At 39.5% G+C, this 12,361-nt stretch overlaps 1 protein-coding gene across 14 annotated transcripts in view; it reads left to right on the forward strand.

Moving 5' to 3' along the window:
• PPIP5K1 (diphosphoinositol pentakisphosphate kinase 1) overlaps positions 1–12,361 on the forward strand; it is a 111,930-nt gene that overhangs the window by 59,954 nt on the left and 39,615 nt on the right. For 10 of the 14 annotated variants that reach the window (XM_075207860.1, XM_075207859.1, XM_075207861.1 and 7 more), the window contains 2 exons: positions 749–913; positions 4,869–5,018. In XM_075207860.1, coding sequence (XP_075063961.1) covers positions 749–913; positions 4,869–5,018 — 315 coding nt within the window. The remainder of the gene's footprint in view (positions 1–748; positions 914–4,868; positions 5,019–12,361) is intronic. The other 4 variants (XM_075207863.1, XM_075207868.1, XM_075207870.1 and 1 more) reach the window with 1 other exon arrangement.

Raw genomic sequence — 12,361 nt, forward strand, 5'->3', positions numbered from 1 at the left:
TTCGGTCTTTGGCTTTTTTTTCTCCCCGTCCTTGGGGCTTTAGAATTACACTGAGGAGTTACAGGGAGGTTGCAGAGGTGAAGGGTCTATCAGCAAGTCACAAGTTAACTAGTTAAGTACCAACTCCTTCACTCCCCACTACAACCCATGTTAGCAGTGTTCCCCAGATGGAATCAGAGAAATGGATTTATCGTGAGTATAATAATCCCATTTATACTGCCCAAATAGCTTTTGTGGTCTATGTAAAATTATATGATTATGCAATCTTCAGATTGGTATTGGGAAACACTGGTTTTATTGTTACTGTTGTTTTGTCTTGTGAGAATACTTTATAACAAGTCTATTCTATGCGAGTTCACATAAACTTAGACATTTCTCATTCATTTCTCATTCATTTCTCATTCATTTTATTTTGGGGATGCTGCTAACCTTGGTCATAGAGGGCGCAGCGTGATTACAACAGTTAGCGATTTTTTTTTTTTTTATTATAATTTTCCTGGTTTGAATTAGAGGAAAGGTGTCTGTTTCCCTTAGCAGGTTTTTGTTGTGTTTTTTTATGCAATCTTAATTGGACCGCCCTAAGGAATAGTTACTCATCCTCTAACATGCATATTAAGAATACATCCTGCAGGACTATTTAAACAATAACATGTAGCCAGTATAATTTTGTATAAGTAAATAAACTATAGGCTATAATTTATAGCCTTAAAGTGGCTCCTATAAAGGTTTGTGTGCTTCCCTTATTTAGAATGAAGATAAAAAGACAGACCAAGGGAGTCTGGAGGACTTATCCAAGGTAAAAGGCACTGATGATGTTGACCGATTCATCCTGATGTCGCCACTTCCATCAGAGCTGATCAGCATCAATAGGAAATCGCCTCTTACACGTACTAGGAAGACGGGTTCTATGGAGGTAATGTTCAGTTAAATGTTTGTATTTAATGTCAATGTTGGCCTTTATTGGTATAGAACATAAAATATGTCAATGAAAACTGAGCTTACTGCAGTATATTCCATCATAATATAGATCCTAGTGGCTCTTTCATTTGTGTTGATAGTTTTTGAAGTTATTTACATACATTTGGGAAGAGAAAGATGGGTTGGACAAAATGTAGTATTACTTTATACTGCATATTTGGACCTGTTCCCGATCAGATAAGATAATGTTTCAGTAGTGATGAAGATTTTGTGCTTTAGATATGTATAATGACGATGTTGGGAATATTATCTTTTTGTGATGTGTTCTAATCTACCTTTACAGAAATCAAAATGGTGATCTTTATGAATAAAATGCGTTTAGTAGCAGTAATTAATAGGAGCTGTTTTGGATGATCTGATATTTTGTAAAGGTGTTGAATAATAAATTGTATTTAAAATGACTGAACCAATTTTTTTAACTGTACCAGTCTCTGTGTATATCATATTTTCTAATGTAATGTCCTGGCTTGTCGTTGCAAAATTTTATTTTCACAATTTATTAGATAATTCCTATATTATGTCCTTGCAAATCTATATGGTATTCCTGTGTGACCATATAAAGGGAATTATATTTTTTATTTCTCCGACAGCCTCTTGTCAGTGCTATATTTGTGCTGACTTTCTTTAGTGTCTGAGCAGACCTGTCCATGAGAATGGGAGGCTCGGGACTAAAGATTGCACCCCTTTTCTTTTTCTGTAAATATAACATTTGTAGCATTTTATTTCATCATTAGCCTGGCTGTGCTACTCAAACAGCTGAGGGATTCTTCATGTACTTGGCTGTATTGTTGTTCTGCAGTTTTCATAAAAGTAGAGACTGTCTAATAGCTTTTTCCACCGATCAGATACATCAGCTGGAGCATCCCTCTTCTGCATACTATATCTGCGTAAGGGGCACTTGACCTCTTTTGTCTATATAGATCAAATTTTGCTACCTTGCTCCTTCCCCACTGACACATGGTTTCCTCTCTTTTTTTTTTTTGGTAACCAGCCAGAACTAGGATTACTAGTCTTCATCTGACCAAGATGAAGAGGTCTGATTCCAGGTGCACAGCGAAACGTGTGGTGCAGCTGCTCCCTGCTTTCTGATGAGGCAGATACTGCTTCTCTTCCTGTCTGTACTCTTCAGATTGATATTTATATATCGCATCAGATGCTACATTTCATTGGCTATTTTAGGGTTGCTATTTCCTAAACCATTGACTTTTCCAAAGCAGCAAATAAATCTGCTTTGCACTCCAAATTCAGATGCTTGACTAGGATGGAAAATAGGTGGAAGCAACTTAAACTCTGTAAGTCTCTTTAGGACTTCTAGAATTGATATGACAAGGAAGAGCTAGAGCCATTTGTTTTTTTTCGTGAGGACAAGTTCTCCTATTTTAGAAGTGGACGGGCTGGAGATCAGAGTAGAGGCATTGCTGTCCTTTGTGAACATATTTGGTCCATTCAGTGGACTAGGAGACCGTTTTGACAGAGTGATAGACTCTGTATAAACAATCACAATTGGCATAACGTTTGTTTTTATGTACTGCCTCAATAAGGAGTTCAAGGCAAAATGAGGTTTCCCACTAAAAACCGGTGCAGCAGTAGCAACATTTTTTTTTTTAAAGGACGAATTACACAAAAAACTGGGTAGTCCGAAAATAAGTTTTGTGGCCAATACCATGGTTCCAATTTGATCTAAATTTGAGGTCACTTATAATTTACACTTATTTTGACAAGTTATTCACTTTTCAGAATAGAGTAAAGCAAACAGAAAGAGCTTAATCAAATGGGGTCTGTAAAGGTGTTTCAGCTTCATAGGGTTCCTGCCCATATCCCTCCTAAGTTCAGAGATCTAATGGGAGGGTGTCTCCAGTACATTATCTTGGCTCTCTTTGATGACAAGAGTGTTGAGAGTTGTTATGGAAGGGTAAACAATCTTCTCCCGACCTCTCTCAAAACATTTCTTTGTCGTTTTTCAGTTTCAAAAACTTCTAGGGCAAGAAATGCTTTCCTAGTGGGATTATGCTCTCTTTAGAGGCATTATACATTTTCCCAGGTTGCAGATGTTCTCCAGCATTTGTTCAGAAGAACAATATTATTTATTGCCAATTGCAAATTCATTAATGGATTAACTTTGCTCATTGATCCAGGCAATCCTTAGATCTGAGGGAAGTGTACTTGCATATTCCCATTTACCTCTGAAGTTCCTTTGTTTGTTTGAGTCTTATCATTCCAGTTTAGAGAGTTTGTAGCAGTCTCAGCAGCCTTATTTATTATCTGAAAGGTGCATTATACAGAATCAACCTAAAGATCCATATTGAGTAAAGTTTATTTTGCAAAATACTACACTTTTACTGATCTATATATATATATTTTTTTATTATTTTCCTAGTACCCTTTCCTACTGAATCCTCTTTTTCCTGTTAGATTTATTTCCAAAAATGTTAAGTGAAATGACATCTTTCTTCTCAGGGTATAATGTAATATTTAAGTTTGTATCCGCTTACTTACATTCATTGCCCTTTAGGTTTTTGAAGTAGAACCATTCGATAGAATTTAGGGGAGGTTCATTTTGGCTCGGTAAGGATGAAAATAAGTTTTCTAAGTCGTATTGCCACTGTGCAAGAAATGCAATTTTTTTGTGCTGAGCCAGTAATTTTTAAGCAGCACAAACAGAATATATTTCTGCATTAAAGCTATTAATAATGCATGTAGAATTACTGAGGCCAGAGATAGATGGAGATCCCACATCAAATGTCCATGATCCAACGGATATTTGATAATTGTGAATTAAAAAGTAATGTGGAATTTTATAAGACCATTCCTCTTAATTTTTACATTTTAATCCTCAAACTCCCTTTTGTAGGAAAATTGCAGCATTAATTACTAATGAGGAACTGCTAAAAATCATGGGATGTCCATTCAACTCACCCAGTCAGTCTGTTTTATATTGTGTACGCCGCACAACTTAAGATATTTTGAGAGGCATAAATTTAATTATTCCTCTACTGATAGGAAGTAAGGAGTGGCTCACAAAAGGGGAAATTAAACTTTATCAGTAAGGCGAGGAAATCAGCCTATTGTCTCCTGCTCCCTAGTCATGAAAGTGTTGTTCTCATAACTGTAAAAGAAACCCCGATAACAGTGGTGGAACTACCGCCATTGCAGGTTTGGACCTGCCACATATTCTGGAGGTGGTGGGGCTAACCAAATTCAATGCTCCCGCAGGGCCTGTTCTGAGCTTGCACCAGACCCACATGCTCAGAAAAGACCACGATCTTATCTTCTGAGAGAGATTGGTGGCCCGGAGGCTGAAGTGGCATAATCTGGCCGCCCTCCAAATTTTGCTATGAAGCCTGGCGATGCGGTGCTCCTACTCTGTCTGCAAAATACATATTAATGTAGCTGAAGTCCGTATTGACAGGCTGGTGGCCTCCTTTTTATTCAGCTGGCCCCGACCTCTGCTGTAATACACAAAACCCTGTCTATTCTGTAGATGGAGTGTGGAAGAAAAGAACGCTCACGTAAATGGCCCTTAACTTTGAAATTTATGAGAGAGAGGTCAATGAGTGGTAATTATTTGGGTAATTTTCTCTGCACAATTCAAGTATAAAGTCCTCTGTTCTTTGAAGCCACACTTTCAGTTAAGCGCATAGTCCCCAGCTTTCCAATTGTTTAAGGACTTTAAGATATTTCAAGTGATGTGTGAATGATAATTGGCCATGAAATCATTTTAGCTGGCGAACTGGTCTTATGGTGGTGTCTGTATGTTGAAGAGTAAGTTGGTATATTCTTATAATGTGAGTTAATGTCTTTGGTGATGTAAATATAAGTAGTGAGGCATCATCTTTCTTCAGCCAGCTGTAAGTGGGCTGAAACCTTGCTGTCCACGGATTTGATTTCAGGTGATGAATGGCAAAAACACAGGGAATGTGGACTTCATGTCCCACAAGGAGCACCGGAGGAGAAGATCGGGAGAACCCCATCATTCCACATGTTCCACCACTCTGCAGTCCAGGGCCGTGTCCAACACTAACCTGGCATCATGGCGACAGGTGTCTTTTTGTTTTTACATTTTGCTCCTCCGCCACCCATCTCCTGCTACCTTTTGTTGCTGAAATTCCCTCCTTCTATTAGCGGCTGAATTCTCTCCTTTTGCTTGTTCCTTTTGTGTATTTCAGAGATGTTTAAGTTTGTAACCCTGACAATTCTGCCATTTAAACCCATACAAATAGAAATAAAATATGGCTTCTTTTTATGTTTCCTGGGCCTCCAGTGCAGTCCACTTATGTGTATTGCATTGGCATATTGCAAACTATCTATAGTTTGCCTGCAAGTGAGTTTCCTCAGATATGCATAATTAGAACGATTGAAAACTGTCCTGTAGGATTTAATTATGTCAGTTTGGCATTGATTTGATGCTGAGGTAGTAGTGTAATTCCTTGCGGTATGCAACTGGTAAAAAGTGGTGCAGATTCCATGCTCATACTACATAAGTGAGGTCCTTTGATGCTTGTTAGTCTGTAGTCTTTCGTGTATTCTACATCGCTTAGAATACCTTGTGAAATATATATTGATTTGTCTTTGTCATCAAGTATTCAGTCTGTGCTAAGATGTGTTCGCAGTCATTATGATTTGATTGATGTCTTGGTGCCTTTTTGAAGTTTCCCTTTGCAGCTTTTGACTTTCCTTGACTGAAATTCCTGTTAAGTGAAAAGAACAGTTATGTGTAAATGATCAATATTACTCACACCAGTGTGATGTGTGCCTCATTCACTAAGGCTGTTGATGAGTCTTAAGGTACATGTATGTATATACTGTGTGTGATATATAGATAGATATAGATATTACACACGTGCACTGATTTCAATATTAGTACTACTATATAGACTAGCTGAATCTTGAAGGTAAGTTATACAAGGCCATTAAAATTGACTCCCAGATAGCCGTCTGTATTATCTCTGCTCACTATTTTTATATGGCTGCAGAGGGGAATGTGAACTGGAGGGCCAATTATAAGTGGCAGTCTCTGTGATGTCCGCTTATAGACATTGGGCAAACAACGGGGTTGAATAGTCACTTGAAATTAATATGGACATAGACTCGTTTACAAACGTCATTATCTGTGTACCTGAGATGCTTCTTTATGTGCACAAGTGCACCTTCCTGTCTGTTACATGTGCATTGGAAGGTGCTCATCCACTTCACAGCTTACCCCCAACCAGAGCATCATAGTTTTGAGTTTGGCAGATAAACTTTAAAAATGTGGAGGATGGAAACGCCATATCGGCATCCAATCTACTACTCCCTTTTTTAATTTCTCCTTTTGTTTTAACTCTTAAGTACTTCTTGGTTTTTCCTCACTTATGTCTATTAATCCTGAGAGTGTGGTGAGGTCAGGACTGTCTTTATTATATGTGGAAATTTGTGTGTGTGTGTTTATATTTTTATTTATTTATTTTTATTACACGTTGAAATTCACCCAGAAAATAACTTTCTCATAAAAGTACAGATGGATACAAGGAGACCTGATCTCGAGGATCTCCGAGGAAGCAGAGAATTTAAGCTCTTTTGCAAAGAGATAATGGCATTGCTGCCTCTCACAAAGTATTGAACGGCTCTGTAAATTCACCTTCTCTGTCTCGTTTTTGCCCTTTATTAGAAATGTAGGTGCGCTTGTTTTGCCAGGATCACCCTTAATCCATCCAACGGTACAGACTTCTTCATGTCAGTCTAGGTGTATTTGCCTAACAGTAGACCTGTAGTGGTGCATAAAAAGCATTCACACTGCACTTTTCATGTTTGTTGGTGTCCTTTTCAGTCTGTTGATATATTTTACTGATGTCTAATGTTGTTGGGTGTATATGGGCCAGTTTGATATTGATGGTAATAAATTGTCTCTTCAGGTGATGTGTAGTTCAGAAATGCTTTTATTTTGCACAGTGACAAGGCAGAACTAAGTTACTTCATGTAATTGTTTGAAGAAGAACATGCTGTGCAATATTAACTTTACCAATAGATCCATAATACCCCAATCACTCGCTTCCCACAGACCCCCGCAGTTCTCGAGGATGTAATCCCTGCTGAATAAGTTTCTTGTGAACTGCAGAAGTCCTCCAGGGCTCACAGCCTGCATTTTGAATGTAAACTAGTGCAGGGGCTAGTTGTTGACTGATTAGACAAGACACACACAGACAATCTCCATCTGTTTACCAGAGTTCTTCTTTAAAATACTGAAAATGGTCTTGTGGCTCAAGTTTATCTTATTTGAAAGTCAATTCATTGGTCATTTTATAACATTCAAATTTTCTCCTAACATGACAGGTTTAAAAAATGTGTGTGTGCCTTTGCTATCTAGCTGACCGGTCTATTGCATTAGTGTTCTGTAGTCCCACATGGATGTCTTAAGTAAGTTCATAGAAAAGGCACTTCCCACAAGCCTCTCAGCCTTATCTGCATTGAATTTTAAATTGACAAACTGCTGATACTTTTACCCCCTGGAAATATTAAGACTGAGTTATGACAGTGTCTGGTAAGTTGTTGGGTATCACTGATATGAAGTTGCACAAATTCTTATGTATAACATGGTCTTTGACTAATGGCTAATTGCTTTGATATAGAATACAACCTATTATGGAAAAAAAGCAATGTACCATAAAATTAAGTTAATCTCTGTTTCATCATATAGAAAAAGTAATTAGCAGTAAATGATTAGATTGCTTTCTCTAATTATACTCCGGTTTTTCTAAAAAGAAGTTCTCGATGTATCCTCCGTATATTAGATAGAAGTTAACTCTTAAAAATAGGATGAAAAGTCTCACAATATTGAAGAACCAGTAATTTCTGATAAATAGATCCAAGGTAAAGTTCTCCTTATTCCAGGTAGTGTCAGCTGCACCTTCCGGAGGGTTCAGGTAAGTAGAGGAGAGTGCTAAACAAAAATAGAGAAGCCTGGAATAGATTTTAAAAAATTTTTAGAGAGAAAAATGCATTTACAGGATGAAGACCATATAAATTGCATGTGAACAATAGGGTGTTCCACACCATCAGTAGCAGATCTGGACAAAGGAATATCACGTGCTTGGACTATGCGATTGCGAACATCTATTCAAACAGTCACAATAGTACACATACAGGAAATAGTGGGGAGGTCCCAGTTAATTATTGTCCACAATTATTTATTAGTCAAGTAAGGTACACGTATAACAATCAGTCATTGGCTAATTGACAATCATTGGTCTTTAAAGTAGGACATGCATTTTTTTTATTTTCTAGTTTTAGACAAAAACATGCTGCTTTTGTATTAATGGGCTAAGTAACTATTGAAACTGAATAGATTATTATAAACTAAATTTGTTGAAAAAGTATATGTTCTATTCCTTTTCTGAAAGCTGAAACGTTTACAGCATTGTGTTGGTGTGGTGTTTTTTTTCTGTTTTATGAAAGTGAAACTGAACAAAGTTATGCATGTAATAGGTCCTTTAGATTTAGATTTATTTATAGTCTACTAGGTAAAATTCAAACTCCGTGATATAACTAGTAATGTCACTAAAAGTTTAAAGAATATGATCTATGTTTTATTGTGTGTTTTTGCTTTATTTGTGATCAAAGATTGCATATACTTTCATAGTTTGGAAGATTAAAAAAAAAGACACAGGTGCCACAAGATTTCTGCAGCACCGTACAGAATACAGACAGTGGACCATACCGGGTAAAACAGTACAGCACAATAAACAAATAATACCAGGACTCCAAAAGCTCCCAAGCATAGCTAGTAAAGTGAAGTTGGAGCAGAAAAATAGGTAGAGAGACAGGAGGGAATAATGCCTGCTCATAAGAGCTTACATCCTAAAGAGATGGCAAACAGAGAGCAGGCACATTGAGGAAGTCAGTGGGTCGGATCTAGCGCAAGAGGAGTGTGTAAGGGGAAGAGAGCGGTATGGAGAGATGGTTAGGTAGATAGCTGGTAGACTTGAGTTATAAGTTCCTGTTTGAAGGTGCACAGATTACGTGGATAGTCAGAGTGGGAGATCATTCCAGTGGAGGGGGGCAGCCTGGGAGAAATTTTGGATTCTGGGGTGGGATGAGGTGATCAGAGTGGAGGAGAGGCGACGGTCATTGGCCGATCGCAGGGAACGGGAGGGAGTGTGAATGGAGAGGAGGTTTGAGGTGTAAGTCTCACAGCTGTGTTGAGTTTAGAGCAAAGGGGGCAAGGTGCGAGCGAGGGAGGCCATTGTGGAGAAGGGTACAGTAATCAAAAAGGGGAAATGATGAGTGCATGGAGAATGGTTTTACTGGCATTCTGAAATAGGAAGGACCGAATGCGGGCAAAGTTGGAAGCGACAGGATTGAGCAAGAGATTAAATGTGAGGGGCAAAAGAGAGGGAGGGGTTGAGGGTGATTTCCAGACAGCGGAGTTGGAGAACAGATGGGATGGTGGGATTATTGACAGTGATAGAGAGATCAAGATGGGATAAAAATCTAGAAGGAGAGAAGACAATGAGCTCTGTTTATTTTGAGAAAAAGTGAGTACATTCAAGAGGAGATGCCGGAAAGGAAGTCAGATACACGTGAGAGGAGAAGGGGGGTTGGAGATCAGGAGAATAGATGTAGAGTTAAATGTCATTATCATAAAGGTGATACTGAAGACTAAAGGAAGTGATGAGATCACCCAGGCAGGTAGTGTACAGTGGAGGTCCAAGAACAGAGCTCCGAGGGACTACTACAAAGAGGGGGGTGGGGGTGGGGTGAACCAGGAGTGGATACAGAGAAGGAGCGGTTGGCGAGGTAAGAGATGAATCAAGCAAGGATAGAGGCAGAGAGAAGAAGGGTCTGTAACAGGAGGGGGTGGTTCACGGTGTCGAAGGTCGTAGAGAGGTCCAGCAGGATGAACAGGGAGAATAACCCCTGGATTTAGCCAAGAGAAGGGCGTTAGTAACCTTGGCCAGGGCAGTTTCAGTGGAGTGGAGGGGACGAAAGCCAGATTGGAGAGGGTGAAGGAGGGAATTCTCAGAGAGGTGCCTGGTGAGGTGGTTGCAGACAACAACCTGCTCAAGTAATTTAGAGGCATGGGGAGAAGTGAAATGAGGTGGTAGTAAGCAAGTGAGGTGGGGTCTGGATTGTTTGTTTTTTGTGACAATGGGAGAGATGAGGGCATGTTTAAAGGAAGAGGGGACGATAAGAGTGAAGAGTGACAGGTTGAAGAGGTGTGCAAGATAGGGGCAGCAGTAGAGGAGAGGAAGATGGAATCCAGGTGACAGGTTGATGGGGGAGAGGAAAGAATGAGGAAGGGGACTTCTTCAACCGAAGTAGGGCGAAAGGATCACTAGAGTTGGTTGTTGAAGGAAGGCAGAGTGAGGAGTGTGCAGGAGAATAATGTGAGGAGGAGATGTCAAGCCTGATTGCCTCCCTTTTCTCCTCTAAAATTGAGGCTAAGTCACTAGCAGAGAAGGGAGAGCATGATGGTGGAAGGGGGGTTGGGGGAGTTGAACGTCTCAACGAGGCTGGGATTGGAGGTTCGAGAAGAAACAAGGGACCTAAAGGAAGATTGTTTGGTGAGGGAGAGGACGGAGCTATAGGAAGAGAGGATAAATTTGAAATGAAGGAAGTCTGCCAGGGAGCACGAATGCACTTAGGAAGGAAACGGGTGAATTTGGAGTGTTAAGATTGGGGTATCAAGCGGTGACGGCGGACAGAAGAGGCGGAAGCAACAGCATCCGGAGCAGTGGTGTGGGAGTGTTTGTAGACGGAGGTCGCCACATCAGGGCAGACCAGGGTGTGAAGAGAGGAGAGGAGTTTTAAGAGAGGAGGTGAATGAAGTAGGGTCTAGAGCAGGCTTGGCTAACCTGTGGCACTCCAGGTGTTGTGAAACTACAAGTCCCAGCATACCTTTCCAGCAATAAGCTGCTATATATTAGCAAAGTATGCTGGGGCTTGTAGGTGTCAGCAATTCTTCAGAAAACCTATGCTACATATGAGGTGGCTCACAGGAATGACCTGGCAGCAACAACAAGCCTACTGTGATGCTAAGCTTAGTCTTGCAAGAAAAGACTTTGATCAGGTCTCTTATGAGCCTCTCTTTACTGTATATGAGTGACAGTCTGGCAGTTGATTAATTCTGATTCGCTGACAGTCTGTGTCTCTCCAGTGACTACACCCCCACAATGAGAGACCCGGCATTGACATGCAATGCCTGCTACTGGAAATGAAGAGAGATAAGGGGCCAACACGGCCATGCACCCCTGTAGACCAGGTGCTAGGCTGTATTTTGTTGTTGCCATAGCGGATTTTATCAAGTTCTGCTTACAGTGTATTTCACACACTCATCCCCCAGAATTCCTTCACATTTTCTAATGACTAAAGTCAGACTCTCTCGTCTATCATTTACTTATTCTGTGTTTTGTTCCCTTATTAATAATTGATACCGCATATGTTAATCTACACTCTTGAGGTATTCACTCTTAAGGTAATGACTTGATTATGGAGAGTTCAGAAATATCAGAAATAAAAGTCTTCGTTCCTTTAGCACATGTGGGTGGCTACCCCCTGTGCCAGGTACTTTATCTGTCTTAGTCCTGCACCGTTTCCTGTGTTAGACAAGTAACATTTAATGATGTGCATAGGCCATTGCCACACAAGCTCTTTCTGTGAATTTTGTTATGCTCCTTTGTGAATACAGACAAAAACATATTTAAATCATTCCATTATAATATGCTTTCTATTATATTTTACCTTTTTTATTTTTTTAGATTTTATAGGATTAGAATCCAGTTAATAAACAATCATAACAAGGATATATGTTTAAGGAAGGAGTATAATATACTTTATGCTTTTTTGCAAAAGCACTGGAGTGAAAATCGGGGCAATATTCAGCACTATATTTTTACTGTACATACTGGCCTAATTGGTATTTAAAGTCTTCTTAATTTTTAGGTGAACACTTAGCTATATCTTTTTTTTTTTGCTACCACATACTATTTAGCTATTCTTCTACACGGGAAACAATGTCTGCAAAGCATTATAAAATACCCACTACCCATCTCTTCTTTGTCTTCTTCTGTGCAGCACTTGCTGTGTCATTATCCTAGTCAACTCCTTGTTGCACAACAAGTGTATCTTGATTTCTTTGCTTACTTTATTGTTTGTGGCAGAAAGCATGTTGCTATCACGACAATATCGTTCTTAACATAAGCAATGCACACTAAGAATAATCCTAGGGCTGCACCTGTAATCTTTGTGACTCCAGAAAAATACCTACTCTGCCCTGGCCTAGGACCAGTCCTGCTGCTATGAATTATCTGTCCTACACTCTGTGTAGAGCCTGTTATTGTGCATTTTCATTCCTCGCTGATGCTATAGCTAATATATGATCCTCTGTTTTCCTTTCCTAATGTAGATT

The sequence above is a fragment of the Mixophyes fleayi genome, chromosome 4, assembly GCF_038048845.1.
Source record: "Mixophyes fleayi isolate aMixFle1 chromosome 4, aMixFle1.hap1, whole genome shotgun sequence".
In the NCBI taxonomy this organism is placed as follows: Eukaryota; Metazoa; Chordata; class Amphibia; order Anura; family Limnodynastidae; genus Mixophyes; species Mixophyes fleayi.